At 37.7% G+C, this 18,348-nt stretch overlaps 1 protein-coding gene across 3 annotated transcripts in view; it reads left to right on the top strand.

Moving 5' to 3' along the window:
* Positions 1-18,348, top strand: part of BICRA (BRD4 interacting chromatin remodeling complex associated protein) — a 67,612-nt gene that overhangs the window by 24,479 nt on the left and 24,785 nt on the right. For 2 of the 3 annotated variants that reach the window (XM_087971192.1, XM_026689371.2), the window contains exons 2-4: positions 16,550-16,595; positions 17,386-17,428; positions 17,877-17,942. In XM_087971192.1, the coding sequence (XP_087827318.1) occupies positions 16,555-16,595; positions 17,386-17,428; positions 17,877-17,942 (150 nt within the window). In that variant the 5' untranslated portion in view covers positions 16,550-16,554. Of the gene's footprint in view, positions 1-14,211; positions 14,254-16,549; positions 16,596-17,385; positions 17,429-17,876; positions 17,943-18,348 lie in introns of all 3 variants that reach the window. The other variant, XM_087971191.1, reaches the window with a different exon arrangement.

Here is an 18,348-nt window from a genome sequence, read left to right as displayed (position 1 = left end):
CATTTAACAAATGCCTCACTTAACAACAGAAATTTTGGACTCAATTGTGGCCGTAAGTTGAGGACTACCTGTGTTTTTGGAGCCATGTTTTGCCTATTGCTGTTTTAATGGCTGAAAGCAGAATGAGAACCAACACTTGGAACATCCATATGTTTTTGTCTTTTCTGCATGTTTTATTTTACATTGATACTTGGGGATTCCACACTTAGTGGTTAAAAAGTATTTGTTGTTGTTGTTAGTTGTGAAGCCGTGTCCAACCCATCGCAACCCCATGAACAACGTTCCTCCAGGCCTTCCTGTCCTCTACCATCTCCCAGAGTCCATTTAAGCTCACGCCGACTGCTTCAGTGACTCCAGCCAGCCAGCTCATTCTCTGTCATCCCCTTCTTCTATTGTCCTCAATCTTTCCCAGCATTAGGCTCTTCTCCAGTAAGTCCTTCCTTCTCATGAGGTGGCCAAAGTATTTGAGTTTCATCTTCAGGATCTGGCCTTCTAAAGAGCAGTCAGGGTTGATCTCCTCTAGGACTGACCGGTTGGATGGCCTTGCAGTCCAAGGGACTCGCTGGAGCCTTCTCTAGCATCATAGTTCAAAGGCCTCAACTGTTCTCTTCCTATCAGTGTCATTTCTATTTCACTTAAAAAAAACACTACAAGCTGAGGTTGCTTCAATTCTATTGCAAATGGTGCCTCTAGGAGACTTTTCCTTGTTTCACAAGTGTGTGATGTGTCTCTGGGTGTGAGTTCTAAAAATAGGTGTAACACTGAATGTTATTGCATCATAAATTAAGTTAGAGCTACTGTTGGCAGGAAGCATTCCCCTTGCTTTAAGTAGAATGAAAACTGTGGCTAGCTCCTCATATTATTACAGTCAATTCTGTGTACATTTGCACAGCTGTTACTGAAACATTTAAACATTCTTATTGCCAGAAATATATTCTCCTCTGTTCTGACAAATAAAGAAGAGGTGAAATAAGAAGTCTAGGCAAATATTTTTTTTCCCTTAGAATCCAAGCTATGTTACAGTAAGCATGTTTTTTTGTCTTTAAACTCTCGTCTTAACTTTTTCCTAATTTAGCAAATTGTTTGGAAAATAAGAGCCCCATTCTTGGCTCTTGATATTTTTAATTTTATTTTGATTCAAGATTTTGGCTGTCCTGAATTTACTCACAAGTAGTTTCTGGATCATGGCTTCTCAAATTTCATATTTTTAAAAAAAACATTTACAAATAGCTAAACTTGAATATGTAGAAATGTAATAGATAAAATATCCCTCTCCTCTTAGTGTGGCTTATGAATATGTCCCATCCTTTCCCTGACATGCCAGGAATACCTCAGACTTTTGTGAAAGCATTTCACACTTTCCCCAAAAGCTCATACTGTAGAATATTTACAAAGAATATGTGAGCACAATTGTACATTTGGATTATATAAATAATGCAGCAAATCTTACAGGGTGATATCAAAAGTATTGATTGTGACAGCAAGGTAGCATAAGCATATGAGACTCCCAAGTGTGGGAGTTGGGGCGTATGGATAAACTGCAGACAGATGAATCAAGTGTCTATAAGTTATGATTTAGGGCATTGAATGAGGGGAAGTAAAATGAAAACAAACTCTAAATAATGCCCACATTTTCTTCAGGTTTTTTTAATTTGTTAACAGAAATTAAGAGAGATTGAAGTATATAGCATCAGCTGCTCTTTAGGACATGACAAAATAGAAGGAGAAGACAGTTCCTCTTCTTTTTAAGTTGATCTCATATATGCTTTTATGTGAGCCTTGTATCTGTTTTATTGTTGCTGCAAAGTTAAAGGCTGCAGTTCTCTCTGTGAAAGCTCTTTTCATGAAAACTCCACTGGGGACTGTCATATATGTTTATGGGAAGAAAAGAAAACCAAGAAGTGAACTTAACTTTGCTGTGTCTTCTGGAGAAACTGGCCAGAAAGATAATAGTCAGGCTTTAGGGTCGGATGAAAAATAAGGGGAACTAGCATTTGGTGTTCAAATCAAGGAAATCTGATAGCTATGTTCCACATATTCAAATTTAGACAAATTGTGGTTAATGAGAACGATAAGGGCTCCTTTCAATAGGGTTTCAGACCCAGGCATAGTATAGGTAGTCCTCAAGTTACAACATATGATTTAGTGACCATTCAGAGTTACAATGGCACTGAAAGAATGACTTATGTCCGTTTTTTACACTTATGACTGTTACAGCATCCCCATGGTCAGATGATCAAAATTCAGATGCTTGGCAACTGACTCATATTCACGACCATTGCACTGTCCTGGGGCCATGTGATCTCCTTTGGCAACCTTCTGATAAGCAAAGTCAATGGGAATGCCAGTGTTACCTACTTAACAACTGCAGTGATTCACTTAACACCTGTGGCAAGAAAGGTCGTAAAATGGGGCAAAACAGAAATTTTGGGCTTAATTTGTAGTTATAAATTGAGGATTACCTATATTCTGACTGCATTAATGATCTTTGGTGGGAGCATGTTGCATCCCTCTTGACTCTCCTTGATCGCTCAGATTTTGATAACATTGATCATGGTATTCTTCTGAACAGGGTCTGGGGATGGCGGGGGGGTGTCAGTGTTACAGTGAGTTTCCTCCTTCTGTGAATATTGATGTGGACAGAGATCCATCCCCAGGCCCCTGTTTTATAGAGTCTCTCAGGGCTCTACACTCCCCGTTCTCCAGTTTAACTTCCATACGAAGTTGCAGTATTGGGACTAAGGTTAGGGTATAACCCGTGGCCAATCCCAATAGCATGGGATAAGATATCATCAGTATGTTGTGAATATTCAGCTGGTATCTTATTAACCACAATTTTGCACAGAGAGATTATTTCAAATTATTTTTGTATATCTTACCAGATCTGTCGAAGTGGGCCCATTCTGGGTTGCAAACAATGCTCCCTGGAGGGACCCAGGAAGTATATTGTGGTGCCTGTCCTCTGAAACAGCATAGCCCCTGAAATGTAGAACAACAGACTTGTAGTCCAACCCACTGCTCAAGCAGGAAACCCTATACCAACCCAGACTGCTTTTTGTAACATATTAAAAACCTGAGCATGAGTGGAAGATGTCAGGTGGGCCTGTTCGTTATGGGCCTGGAGTTCAATTTATATTTATATTATTACCATATATAAATATTATATTATTCTCTACTATTCGTTTCAGCTTCACTGGATTTTTTCTTAAATCAACTGCTGTGAATTGTAAGTACAGATTGAGCAGCCATATAAATTCATATAATAAATGGCATCAGGAAGCAAGCCTGGTCCATTAACCTAGGATGAAGTTGACTTGTGTTTCCTTTTTAATATAATTAACATTAACCCCAATGTTGCTGAGATTTAAAATAGCAAAGGCAGTTATCAGAAAATGGAATGAACTTATTCAGTTTTTTAATAGTTGCTGAATGAGGGTGGATATACCCAAACTTAAGGCTCGTGCAACTAAAACAAAATTTGGTGTTATTTCCAAGTTTGAAGACATTATATCTTTACTGAGTCATTTTTCTCTCGTCAGGGCAACATGGGGGTAACAGAAAACTTTCATCAAAGTTTGGAAGATTCATGAAAAGTAATTGTGCAGTCCAGTCAATTCATAAGAATATTTTATGGTTACCCATTTTTTAACATGTAAAGAAGGGCTCTTCAATTGGAAATACATCAGTTATTTCTTTAAAAATGCAGTGGTGATACTACATTTTGTTAGGAGCAAAAGCAATTTGAAGTTCATAATTAGACCTACTGTTTTAAACATATTGCTCACTAAGTGAAACAAACAGAAATCAAAATCAATTGGTAGATGTCAAGGGAAATGATTAAGTAGCTTGTTTCAAGATTGGGAGGAGATGAAATGAAGCAAATAGATTGGACTGGACGGTAAATTCAAGACTGCAATTCTTAGAAATGGAGAATATCAGCTGAAAGGATGCTTTCAAGAATGAAATTAATGAATGAATGAGTGCTTTACCTATATAATTATGAGAATATACATGCTTATATTCTATTTATTCTTTTGAAACTATGTAGCCCCTTTCCTGTAGAAGGTGCAAGACAGTATGTATAGAGTTTGTATTCACGTAAAATATTTCAGTTTATCAGTGGGGTTTTTAACCTTTTCCTTGCAGGCTAGCCCTTTGTCAAAAATGTGCTAATGAGGAGCAGGAATTACTATAGCATAGGTCAGTTTTGTTCTTCTCTTCATTCATTCTTTTCTGAAAAATAAAACCCTAACCCGACTTCCGATTAAAGAATAAGTTATAGGGGCATATGAGGGAGGTATGGTGGCTCAGACACTGGGTTTGTCAGCTGGAGAGCCAGCAACCCAAGTTCGAGCCCCAAGTGCCATGTGACGGAGTGAGTTCTTACTCCAGCTCCTGCCAACCTAGCAGTTCAAAAGCATGCAAATGCGAGTAGATAAGTAGGTACCACGATGGTGGGAAGGTAACTGCTCTCCATGACATCATGCTGGCCACATGACCACAGAAACATCTTCAGACAACGCTGGCTCAAAGGCCGTGAGACAGAGATGAGCACCTCCCCCTATAGTCAGCAACAACTTGCGGAGTAAAATCCACAGGGATTCCCTTGCCTTTTACCTTTTTTTTTATAAAGGCATATAATTTCACAATAGCATCTGTTGGGTTACGGGATACCATCTAGGTACATTTATGCCTATAAATTAAAATGTGCTTGTCTCTGCACTTTAGTGAACAAGTTAGCTTTGCATTTTGCCTGTTTATTACACTTTCAGAAAGTTATTTTTTTACAGTGCAGAGATTTAGATGTCTATAATCCTTTTTCTTAATGTTCAGCATTGTTGTTAGAGTTTAAAATGGAAACTATCATCCTAAGAATACCTTCTCTCCAGGTATTACCTTTATTCCCAAGTTACTTCTAGGTGCTTTTTAGCCATTAATTAGTCTAGCTTTATAACTCTCCTAGGAGACTGTCAAATATATTCTGACTGGTAAACAGAGTCACATAAAGGTGAAGGCATTCTCTGTAGGCATATGCTTAACATAAAGAATTTAGGAATACAGAATTCAGAGAATCCTTGCAGCCCATCTTCCTATCTCATTAGCCCCTGCCTCTTTTTGGATGTGGAACTGAACTATTCTGCTCTTTTTCAACTGTACCAAAAAGTCCTGCTACCTGTGCTTTAGGGCATTTTTAATTGTCCCTGCCCTAATTCTTACATGAAATATGTAAAGTCTAGTTCCTGGACAACTCACCCAAATCAAATGTTTAGTTTACTGGTAGTCCTTGACTTAAGACAGGACAAAGTTATGAAGGACCACTCAAAAGCTATTTACTAGTTTCAAAGTTATAGCTACTGCAGTGCCCCTGCAGTCAGGTGCACAAAATTTGGGCTGATTCACCCTTACAATCGACTGTAAACACACTATGTTGTTTGTCCCAAAAGAGGCCATTATCCTTATTTCAGTAATTAATGTGCAACTTTTCTTGCAATTTTAAAGTGTAATGTAACATCTTTTAGATTTGTTAATATTTTTCATGTTGATAGTATTTTCTTTTTAAACTTTGTTGATAGCATTTTCAAGATTACATTAGTTGTATGTTTATGTAAACATTTCAGATATCTCCAGAAGTTAATTGTGTTATAAATATTACAACTCCGGAGACAAGTTATTGGTCATTATAAAATTGTATTATTTCCAACATGTATTTGTGTGTTGCACTTCTAGATATTGCAGTACACCAAATTTCCCAGGGCTCACTTTATGTAGTACGTATAGGGACAGCCTATATGAATATAGGCACTATATGAACTACTACTTGCTGCATGGTAATCTTGTCTAGCCTCTTTGACTCCATCTCAGGGTTGGTTATGTAATTCTCTAGGCTGTGGATTTCAATCTGCCTTCCTTGAGAATGAGTCTGAGATGGCTCAGAAGTTCGGGATCATTGTGGTGGCTGAGAGCATATCCCCAGCACAGTATACACCTGGTCTAGTTTTCTTGACAAAGCAGTGGTGAAGTGGACTGGAATTTGGGGGGCTGTCGTCCCCTTTGTGGTCAGGATCAAATTATGTCCTGGTAGCCATGGGATTCTCTGATGCCTTCCCCTTCCCCTGCAGGAAAGCTGAATCTATTAGATTAGACTGATGGGCCCAGAGAGATCTAGTGGTTTGATGGTCTGCTGCATGGAACAACTGAGATTCTAGTTATTTCTTGGAATAAGAGAGAGGCTGAAACCTTGGGCTTGTCTCGCATCCATGCAATTTCTCCCAACCCGTGGATCCCATGGTTCATAGAAGAGTTGAGAGAAATAAAATGGCTTAAGAGATGTCTGGAGAACCACTGGAGATCGATGTGGAATGAACAAACATAGCTGAGACCCACTATTCAGATCTTCCTTGTGGCACTAAGAGTGGCAAATCACCAGTGTTTCTCTGCCCTGATTGCTTCCACAGACAGCCAAATAGCATCACTATTTAGTGATGTTACTTAGTTTGGGTAATGAAACGTCTGCATAAATATAACCAAGCTCAGAGAGCACCAAGGACCTCTCATTTCAACCCTGAGTTACAGATATTCTCCTTTATTGGTATTTTGCTCTCCATGCCCCTTCTTGAGCCTGTCCCTTAATTGAAATCTATACTGTCATTTGATGTGTTGAGGAGTCTTGTGTAATCTGAAAGCCTAAATGGTCAGTTAAAAGCTAAAATCTCTTCCAAATCTGTTTGTCTTCCAAACTTGATTTAAGGCAATCTAATTTTCAGGGTAGGTAATTTCCTTATATAAACAGCTTGGCACTTCTTTGAAACGGTCCATTATAAGTGCAACTCTTTTTCTCAAAACAATCATTACTAGCCTGTTGTATCTTTTCCTTCTCTGGCCAGAGACACCCCCTTTCTCAACAACCCTTTGTGGTTATAGTGGCATTTTAGTCCCTTCTTCGCCCCCTGCTGCCGCTCGGCAGGCAGTCTTGCTGCTTTAGAGATCTGCAGAGATTCAGTCCTAGTGCTATTGGTCAGGACATGAATCCCAGCCAAGCTAAAAGGAGGGGGAAGGGGGGAAGAATGACACACCATGTGTTGGCACACAATACCAGATGCCGGGTTTTCATAATGGGGAAGCCTTTTTGGCCCCAAGCATTGCTCATTGTTCATCAACCCCTCCAGAAGAGCTGTAAAAATAAAACCTCTGATAGGTGAATGTAAGTGTAAACAGGGGGTGGTGTTCCGGGTAATTTTTAATAGACTATGCTGCTTAACTGAAAAGGCAATACTACAGCAATATTGCTAGCTCTCTGCCTCTGTTTGGAATGGCTTGCCTATTTTCTGCAATTTCTTGCTGTAATAAATGGATAGCCATCTTCAAAGCTTCATTGCTTTTCTGCCAATTTTGTATTTATGTAGAGTCTAATAAGATTGCTAAGATGAAAGCTTGGGAAAAAATAATCTCCAACCCACTTTCTATTCTGAGTTCTTTAAAAAAAAAAAAACCCGGACTCTTCTGGTAGTTGTCTTCTTTCTAGATATGTATTTATGTTAATTGTCAATAGAAGTAGGGGATTTTTACCATTAAAGATCATCTCTACTTGTTCTGAAATTTTATTTATGGCGGATAAGCCTTGAATAAGAGACTCTCAATTGCAGACTCATAGAAGAAAAGGGGTTGAAAGTAAGGTACAGTATGTACAGAATTGTGTGCTTGTGTTTTTATATGAATATATACATATATATATATATAATTTCAATGCACTACTCTTAATATTGTGATTTCTATGGGCATTTATTTCTGTATTTGTAGGAAATAATTTTGTTGCATAAAGTATAGAACACCCTCTGAGATGCTGATGGAGATGGAATTAAAAATATGATGGCCAATAAAAAGTGTTTAAGTCCTACACATTCGGCCTCCTTTATAGCTGGATAGCTTAGAAAATGACACCACCATGGCCAACCTTGGCTGATCTCAAAACCTAAGAAGGAGCAGAGCCAATTAGTAATTCAATTGGAGATGGCATGGAAATTCCAAGGATGCAGGTTGGTTAGACTGGGAAAACAAAAATGTCTCCAACCAAGATAGTGACAATGACAGTAGCTTCTCAACAACAAAATGGAAGTGGTATTTTATTGATTTACCGTATTTGCCGGCGTATAAGACGACTTTTTTGCCCTGAAAAAGATGCCTCCAATTGGGGGGGTCGTCTTATATGCCGGGTCGTCTTATACGCCGGCAAATAGTAATTGGGAAGCACTGCGGCTGCCAGCGGCTGAGGCACTTTTTGCGCACCGTGGAAATGAATCCCGTGAAGCCGAAAGGGCAGCCAGCCTTCTCCCAGCTCCCAAGGAAGCAGGCTCGCACCGCCGAGCTCCGCTGAGGTATCCGGCTGGGGCTGTCAGGAGTTGTTACCGCTGGCGCGGCTCCGCGCGCTCCAGTCCCGCGTTGCCTCGGGAAGGGAAAGGCAAAACCAGGAGCCGCTGCTGCCATTGCAAAGCGCCGCGCGCTCTTCCTTTTTGCCTTTCCCTTCCCTAGGCAAGCGGGACTGGAGCCGCGGAGCCACGCCAGCGTAACAACTCCTGACAGCCCAGCCGGATACCTCAGCGGAGCCCGGGCGGTGCGAGCCTCGTTTCCTTGGGAGCTGGAGAAGGCTGGCTGCTCCTTTCGGCTTCACGGGATTCGTTTCCACGTAGACAAAAGTGCCTCAAAAAAAAAAAAAAGTGCAAAAGTGGAAGGCGTGCGGAAGAGGGGCGGTATATAACAAACTATATTTTGAGTGGAAATGTTGGGGGTCGTCTTATACGCCGGGTCGTCTTATACACCGGCATATACGGTATTCACTTATTTGTCACATTTATATAGCTGCCCATCTCATATATAAAACGCACCTGTGTTCGTGTAGTCAGCAGCTGACTTCAGCTTGATGGAATCCTTAATAAGCTGTTGCCATTGACATCTCTAGTATCTGAGGAGAATTGAAGGAAGAATTGAATTGAGATCTATTGATAGGTAGATCTCAATTTATAACCTTTCATTTAGTGACCATTTGAAGTTACAACAGCACTGAAGAAAGTGATTTACGATCATTTTTCACACAAGCATTGCAGCGTCTCCATGGTCACGTGATCAAAATTCAGGTGCTTGGCAACTGGCTCATATTTATGACCATTGCGGTGTCCCAGGGTCATGAGATCACCTTTTGCAACCTTGTCACAAGCAAAGTCAATGCGGAGGCCAGATTTACTTAACCGTGTTACTGATTTAACAACTGCAGTGATTCACTTAACAACTGTGGCATGAAAGGTTGTAAAATGGGGGAAAAATCAGTTAACCACTGTCACTTAGCAAGATAAATTTTGGGATCAGTTATGATTGTAAGTAGAGGACTATCTATGCTTTGTACGTTTGAGAAGAGCAATGTAATTTCTTTTTCTACTGCAGCTTTTCTAAATGCCAGTGTAAAGTATCTAGTTCTTTCTGCCAAACAAGATCATTGTGTTTTAAAAAATGATCCCTCAAGTTATCTTAATTATTGGGGAATGGATGACGGTATAGGTGATCCTCAACTTACATCCAGTTGCTTAGTGACCGTTTGAACTTATGAAGGATCTACCGTACCTTGGCACTACTTACAAGAGCCAGATTCAAAGTCCTGATGGTCCTGCCCTCCTGCAGTCATGTGACTGGACTTTACAATGGCTTTGCCAAAAACCAGCATTTAGTTCACAATGTCCATGATGTTCACTTAACGACTACCACAAAAAAGACCAATATATTTTATGACCATTGCATCTTATAAACATGATGGGCAGGCTCCCTTACAGTCGTAAGTCAAGGACTACTTGTAAGAAATGCTTCTGTTAAGGATCCTTGAAAGAAGCTGTTGCCTGAGGAGAGATGTGAAAACTAGTTACTTGACAACTGAATATATAGACTATAGATGTATAGAGACAAATTACTCTAGATCAGTGATTCTCAGACTCTGTGGTCCACAGACTCTTGTGGGGGGGAGCACAATGTCATCACAGGGTGTGCTGTGGAATAATGGGAAAAGGGAGAAAGTGCAGTAATTAAAAATAGTAAGAAAGTAACTTTTAACATCAAGTGGACTATATTTTTGCATCTGAAAATAATCTACTGTGGGATCTGTATTTCCAAAGAAAGAAACTGTTTGGCTCTCTATTGTGTATCTGGGCTAGCATGAACCTACTTCCTTTCTTTCATAATGACTTCCCTTCTTTTGAGTTACTTTTTGACCTAAAATAACCCGGCATCAAATAAGCCACGGATATCATTAGTTGGTTTTAATGACTGTTGCTGTAGTTCATACAGTGTATTACCAACATTTAGTTGCACATGCAAGCTTAGTGAGTATGAAATCATGTGCTCATTACTCAAGATATGCATCTTTTGTGCAGTACCTATGAAAACAAGAAACAGAACTAAACCAGGCTTCTGTTTCATTTATGAAAGCAATTCAGTCTCCGTGTTTCATTTTGTTGCCTCAAAATACGTGTAAGATAATTTTAAATTGCAAAGTTTTCTCTTCAGTAAGGCTTATGAGCTCTAGAGCTGCTTGCCATAAAAATCTTCTGGGACCTAGTTGCATGCATTGTTGCGTCTGTATATCATTTTGCCCTGAGCAATGTTGTGATTCTTTTAATATGAATTTGGAGAAAAGCAACCACTCAGTTCATAGGAAATGGTGCCTCGGATATCAGTTGTTCTGTAATACATCTGGGATAGTTAGTGGTTTAAAAGTCTCTGGCTTTGCTAGCAGTAATAGTAGTGTGTGGCATATGTGTACACATAAATACAGTGACCTTTACAGCTGGAGACTGAATTATTCCATTTAGCATTGCTTTTTTATATGAAAAAAGGGAAATTGCAGTTGATGTATCACTACTGTTGCTATTAAACAAAATTGGCTAGGTGCTAACTAATCATATTGTACTAATGATCCTGATTGTTTACATTTTGTATATAGAAAAATAAAAATACTGTTGATACTAATATTTTACATGTTCTCACGTAATTGAACCAGTAGCATGTGCTATCCTTACTTCCTTGAACACAATTAGTCTTTGAGGCTTTTACAGTCAGTAGAATATCACTCAAAGGCTTCAGAATCTGATGTGTATATACTTATCTGGTTCTTTCTCTTGAGTAAAACCAGAAATTTCTAAATCCTAACTTTTTCAGCAAAACTATTGATATTTTGTGGCATCAGGCTAGAAACTGGGAGACTGTGCATTCTAGTCCTACCTTAGGGATGAAGCCAGCTGGGTGACTTTAGGCAAGTCACTCATTCTCAGCCCTAGGGAGGAGACAGTGGCAAACCACTTCCAAAAAACTTGCCAGGAAAATCTCAGGGAGTCATCCAGGCAGTTACCAAGAGTCAAAAACTGACACACAAATTCCTTGTGTGTCCAATCACACTTGGCCAATAAAGAATTCTATTCAGAGGCACCCCCGGCCCCATAAAATGGATGTTTATCCAGGCAATTATTTCAATGCCCATCATTCCTAAAGAAGTATGGCTGAAAATGATGGGCAGTGGAATCCAGCACATCCAAAGAATGTCCATTTGTGGAAAGTTGGCATAGGACAACTGCTCTGCTCTTTCAAAAGAGCCATGTCTTGCTAATAGAGTACATACATTTCCCTTCATGACTGTATCTGCTCCACTGTATGTAAATGTTGCAGATCGGACGAACTGCACATCTTCCACAATACTTAACGCAGCTTTTCTTTGTCTCTGTGAACATGAGACATAACCATGACTATTATGTAATGGAATTGCTTTGTGTAAAAGAAAGATATTTATGGCAGCTTATTTGACTGCTCCTTGGAATTGTTAGCTGCACTGTATAACCTATGGGTCTGTGTGAACCCAGATTGATTTGACTGCCAGAGTTTTGATATGCTTAGTGTAGATGCATGGGAAATGTGTCAGTGTGAGAAGACACTATTAGAGAGACAGCCACTATCTTGCTAAAGGCTGGTTTACAAGGAAGTGTTTGCCACATTTAAGAAAAAATAAAACTTTGCTTTGGCAAAGAGAGAAAATTGCTATGGGGGATTGCTATGCTTTTCCATAATGGGCTATATGATCTCAATCATGTTTTTTATTTTGCTGAACTCTCATTTCAATACAGTATCTAGGTAATTATCAAGCCTACTATTCACCTTTTTATGTAGAAATTTACTGTGCCTTTTGACATGAAGTGAAAAAGTATTCCCCTGGGATGTGTTAATGGGTGCTCTGTGCTTGTTGAAATTTCTTTGGATTTAAAAGTTATAAAAAAAAACAAGAGAAACTGGATCTTAAGAAATAAAATATCAGTAGTATCAGATTGTAGATTAATGTTTTATGTCAGTTGGCAAATGTTCTGGCAACTTAAGTCCCTTTCTATCTAAATATTCTGTCTTTGTGTGAGTGTAAATATGTTTGTATTGATACTTTTATTCTACTAATTCATCCAAAATATTAGGAAATAATTATGGTGACTAAAATTTCTGAATTTTGCTGAACTGTCCTAATATCTTTGTTTTTCCACATTGATTTGCTCTTACACCAGTTTTCTTACACTGGGTTGAGAGGTACTGGGATGATTACTATACAGCAGGACATGGCAAGTGTAAAAGGATTGAGCTGAATGATTTAAATCAAGAGCTAAGCTTTGCTCTACAAATGTTTCCACAGTATGTATTTTATGGATGCAGAATATGTAGCCATCCTAATATCGTTGAGCTACATCTCCTAGCATTCCTCATTATGCCTCAGGTTTGGGGGTTGATGTGGCAACATCTACAGAAGTGTGCATTGGGCACCACTCACATTCATCTTGCCATTTGATATAAACAGCAATTTCATTCCAATTATGTAATTTCTGTATTTCTTCTTTAGTCCACATTTTCCAGTAAATTTAATGTTGTATCTCTGATGAGGAAGATTCCTTATTTGATGGTAAAAGAGAGCTCATATTCATTGGACCTGATTGGTTATTGTTGTATTAAGCAAGGCTATCAGCCAAAAAGCTGTTTTGCTGCTAAATGCAGAAATCTGCTAATTGCCCAACATTTCCTTAGCTCGTATTTGAAATTCAGAGGTAATGAGTACAGTAGAAGCAACTTCAAAAATTCCATGTAGGAAAGATTTGAAATTCATCAGGCTGATGTGAATAGAACTATGGTGGTAGTAAGAATAAGAATAAGAAAGTGATTATAATGTAGTGCAACTAGTGGGGGATATGACTTTTTACTTCAGTGGATGACATGAAAATCTTCTGGGTCACTGGTACCAGAATAGAGCACATCTTTCTTGCTTCATAGAGTCTTACTCTGAACCATATATTGTGGCTTGTAAAGGTTCTGTGTTGCAGATTATGTAAACTGAACGGGTGACATCTACTCAATATATACCAAAATTTACTGTCATTCATGATGCATTTTTCCTTTAGATCAAAAGGATCTGTTCAAGCCTTTTCTCTTTGACGGTTGTATGGAAATATGTCCACACCTTATGTGTTAACACAGTTAACCAGATTTTGAGCACAGAAAAAAGTATATAGTATATTTGGAAATGAAATCTCCTAAGTATTTGAACTTGAATACTACTTTGCCATTACCACAACATGGATGCATGCTTTAGGCTTGCCTTGCTATTTAGCCCGAGTTGTTGTAACTATAACAACTGAATCTTTCTTCTATTGGGAACTCTTTAAAATTGAACTTAGCTTTGGAGCTGTTAGCATTCTAAAGCCAAGCACAAGGACTAGACCAGTGTTTCTCATTCTTCACAACTTTGAGATGTGTAGATTTCAACTATCAGCAAGCTAGGGTGTTCACACATCTCAAAGTTACCAACGTCGAGAGACATTGGTCTAGCTTACTCCTGGCTTTTTTTTTTTTTTCAGTTCTAAGATCAGAAGGGCTGTGCTAAACTCTAGAGGCATTCTTTAGTGGTTGTAAGGTATAACACAAATAGAAAAACACTTCTTTTTATCCTTTAGAAGACAATAAACATGTCACATTCTTCACAGCAAAGAAGGTTGTTTCCTGTATCCAGCGAATTTGTAAATTTCAAAGTAAAATGCACTTAGTTTGTTTACCCTACAAAGCAGACTTAGCAAAGCTCATGCTTTTTGATCAGCTAATGAATAAGTACAACTTACCAAGTTGTCATTTTTATGGATCTTTGTAAATTTGTCTTTTCAGAAACAATCCCATCCAGGGATGTCAAAGCAGTCTTTTTTTCAGGTAAATACCATTGTTGATAGGAAGTGTGATAGAATATTTAAATTGTTCTGTTTTTTTTTAATTAATCACAGTAAACACTCTAAAATTATGCTATATATTGGTATCAAAACGTTAAGTAGGCTGAAAATTGGAATTTTTGAAAATGTGCCAAAAATAATTTCCAGTCGTTTTAGAAGATACATTAGTTCTAGACAACTAGTTCAAAAATTCTACAAGGAATACAACAGTGTACACTAGGCTTTCACAACTTGGAATGGGGAAAGGGCGACACTGATAAATTAATCATGAACCCACAAAGTAACACTTGAGGCTCTGATCAGCTGTTTAGCAAGCTGGTAGTGAGGCCTAGAGAATTGGAGAGGCTCAGCAGAGTGTTTTTAAGGTGGCGGCAGCAGCAATGAATTTATTGACTTTTTAAAAAATGCTGGCAGGCCACACACACGGCTGCTTGGTGGGACATGAATTGTGCCAGTCTGATTTATATCAAGTAGTAATGAGGATGCTTGTCTTTCAGACAACATTCAAGTGTCAAGGAGATGTGTTTTCTGTAGTGATAAAGTGGAGGTGTGTGTCAGAAAACTTTACTTGGCATCATTCACTTTGTGGCCTGCAAGTTGAAGCATTTCTTCTGTGCATAGTTTTGAATGAAGTCCAACAAATGCTGCATCACTCATACTAGATGGTGTATGCTGTGTGTCTGTTTCTATTCCTTGATTAGAATTTTAAACAGGCTCTACTGGTTAAGATTAACATTGATGTTGTGTTCATCTTTGCATTTTGATATGCACTTAATGATTGAACATACTTCTTGAATCCAATTCACATTTTAATTTTAAAACTTGGGTACAGTATATATCCAAGAGAACAACTTGTGCTTTCAAAACTTTGCTTACAGGATACCTACACCTAGCAAGTTGTTATACCTTACCAAGTATCCATTTTGTTTCTGCTGTAGAACTCAATATTTCAGAAGCATTGTAAACTTTGTGCAGTTCTTCCTTCTGTAGTTTATAGAAGATAATTCAATATGTTTAAAACAAGTGTTTTATACATGAATGCTTTACTTCTCTAGAATGAGAACTTTCTCTCGCAGTTGCTTATTTTTTCCCATTGATTTCTTGGCTTGAATTCAACTTGAATTTAATTGCCCATATATTATTTTATCCCACCTTTCCCTGTCATGTATTTATATATTTGTTCAACTCAAGGCAACATATCTAAGACTGTTATGAGTGAGACATTTGAGCTAGGATTCTAATGGTTGATCTGTTTGATTGCTATTTTTTCTGAGTTTGGAATGCTTTTTAAATTGAAATTTTGAGTTCTTAATATGAGCTGCTTTGGATTGGGCATGGGAATAATTTCTTTTATATTGCTTTTGTCTTAAACATTCATAAATACAATATCTTTGCCAAACAAGAAATGAATATAGCCAAAATGTCTTCTCCTATAAATTTTTGGTACTAATACTGTATATATAATAAAATATAGTTGGATTATCACCAGAAGAAAAAAATGACACAATTATCATTTATGCTTGGATGTATTGCCAATTCCAAAGAATTAATTGTAGCATATGCATGATTGCAAAATTGGCCAAGTACCACAATTCTCAACAACTGTCATTTTTAATTCACACAGAGTACTAAAAACTGATGGAAGCAGTAAGAAAATAATTTGAAGTCCCAAATTCTTTCAGGTTAATAAAAGTATAAATGAGGATGACTTGCCCCAAACCTTGGAACTAGCAGAGCTTAAATTGTAGAAATGTATGTAGAAGCTTTTGTGGATAGAAGCTTGTATTTTCAACTAGCGTCTTAACACGCTAAACGTAGTCTGTGACTTATGACAACAATAGAGTCCAAAATTTCTGGTACTAAGGGAGACAGTTGTTAAGTGAGTTTTGCTCCATTTAATGATCTTTCTTGCCATAGTTATTAAGTGAATCACTGCAGCTGTTAAGTTAAATACTGTTAAGTTAAGTTACATATTTGTTAAATAAATCCGGCTTCCCCATTCATTTTGTTTGTCTGAAGTTCACAAAAGGGGATCACATGACCCCATCACATGACCCCAGGGCACTGCAACTGTCATAAATATGAGTCAGTGCCCAAGCACCTGAATTTTGATTGTGTGACTATGTGGATGCCGCAAATGTCATACATGTGAAAAATGGTCATGTCATTTTTTTCAGTGTCAATGTAACTTGCAATGGTCACTAAAAGAATTGTTGGAAGTTGACGACTGTATATGGGATCTTACCATTTTTAATGTGGACTCCAATATCTCATTTCAGTTGACATGGATGATGAAGATGGACGATGCTTGCTAGATGTAATTTGGTGAGTATTTGCCCTTGATGTGATTTATACAGTATTTTCTTTTCCACTCTTGTAGCAAAGTATTTCGTCAGAGATTTCTGTTAATTTTCACAAATATCAAACCAAATACTTTTTCATTCATGCTTGGTCTATAAACTTGGAACGTCTCCTATGTGTCCACTAGTTGCTATTCCAAGTGAAATTTGGCTAAATGCCACTTGGCTATTTCTTAAGCTTTTTGGAGGTGAGAATAGAACCAGAAGCTTTTGAATTGTGTCTATAGTGACAGCTGGATGGAACAGCCTTACAAGAGCCGCTTTCCCCAACTTGATATCCGTTATATATGCCAGAAATGTAGTTCCCAGAATTTCTAACAAGCTGGCTTTGGAATGCTGAGAATTATTCGGATGTACAAACATTGAGGAATGTTGTTTTAGATAACAGTAGGTCAAAGCAGAATAACTTAGTTGTTATATTTTAGAACAATATTTTATATTATAGTCTGTTTCATGTAAACAAACATTAATGGATTAAGAATTAAAAACCTAAATAAGTGGTCCAAAGTAATAGGAGAGAAGCAAAAAAATCATTCTAACTTGTAAAAATTGAGATTAATTTTATGTGTGTTTATGGGTGTCTTTTTATCTTACCTATACATATGTTTGTGTTTCTTTCTCTATAATAAGTGTATTTTGCCAGAATACCAATAAATCAATGTCACACACTAATGTAGCTTGTAAACTATGAAGACAATAGATAAAATTAAATTCTTCCAGTCATCCTTAACTATTTTTTTCAACTATTTTTCCAGTGATCCTCAGGCCTTGAATGATTTTTTACATGGATCTGAAAAGGTAAGGTTTTATTCTTCATTTCAAATGAAATTGAATGTTTAATTAACAAATACCTCTGTGCAATAATTACCCTTGGCTCATATGCCTTCAAAAAGAAAAGTGATGCAGAAAATTGAGATGGTACCAGTCTTAAAACTAATGACCTGAGCAGTCTTTTCTCCAGAAACTTTGAATGGTAGAAAATAAATGTTATCACAAAATTGCTATGTAGGAGGATACACTATTTATTTCCTGACTAAACTGAAGAGGCAGATAATTTCACTTCGTAAGAGAAGTATGTGCCTAGCTTCTGGAAAGAAACCCAGCCACTGACAGGAATTTAAACATTATCTTATCCAGAGAAAGTTATACCGTTTTGTCTCTTTTCCATAATAGTCCAATTCCTCAAATAACGTCAGCTTTCATTTTACATACAATAGCAATATTTTTATTTTTATTTTAATAACAGATTGACAGTGATGATCTCTTGGACAACACAGGAGATGCAGCCAGTGCCTTCTTTGAGGGTGCTGGGGTATGTATTTTTCACCTCATTTTTAAAGCATAAAGCTGACATGGGAGACATAGTACTACCAGATCTTTTGGCATTTTGTTCATTGCCTAAAAGCATATGGGGGTAGAAGCAGATAAGAGTTAGAATCATGGCTAAGAATAAGAATTGGATTTTAACTAAATTTCCCAGTATGATTCCTCAACTTGAATCACCCGTTCCACTCAGGTTTTTTCACTTCATTATTTATCTAACCTTTCTCCTGTGTGACTAATAAAACTGGGTTTAGTAAGAGAGGTTTGTCTTACGGTAATTATTGAGTAGATGTGGGAAATCTAAACCTAGCTGACATAGATCTAAAGAAAAGTAAACCATTAAATTTTATGCATTAAATAATAGAGAAAGGTCATTAACATGAGGTTATGGAGTA

This window comes from Notechis scutatus, chromosome 8 (genome assembly GCF_049901735.1).
Source record: "Notechis scutatus isolate UNSWTSFEM ecotype Mainland chromosome 8, rNotScu1.2, whole genome shotgun sequence".
NCBI lineage: Eukaryota > Metazoa > Chordata > Lepidosauria > Squamata > Elapidae > Notechis > Notechis scutatus.
The sequence above is the reverse complement of the archived record's forward strand: the minus strand, read 5'-3'. Positions and strand labels throughout refer to the sequence as shown.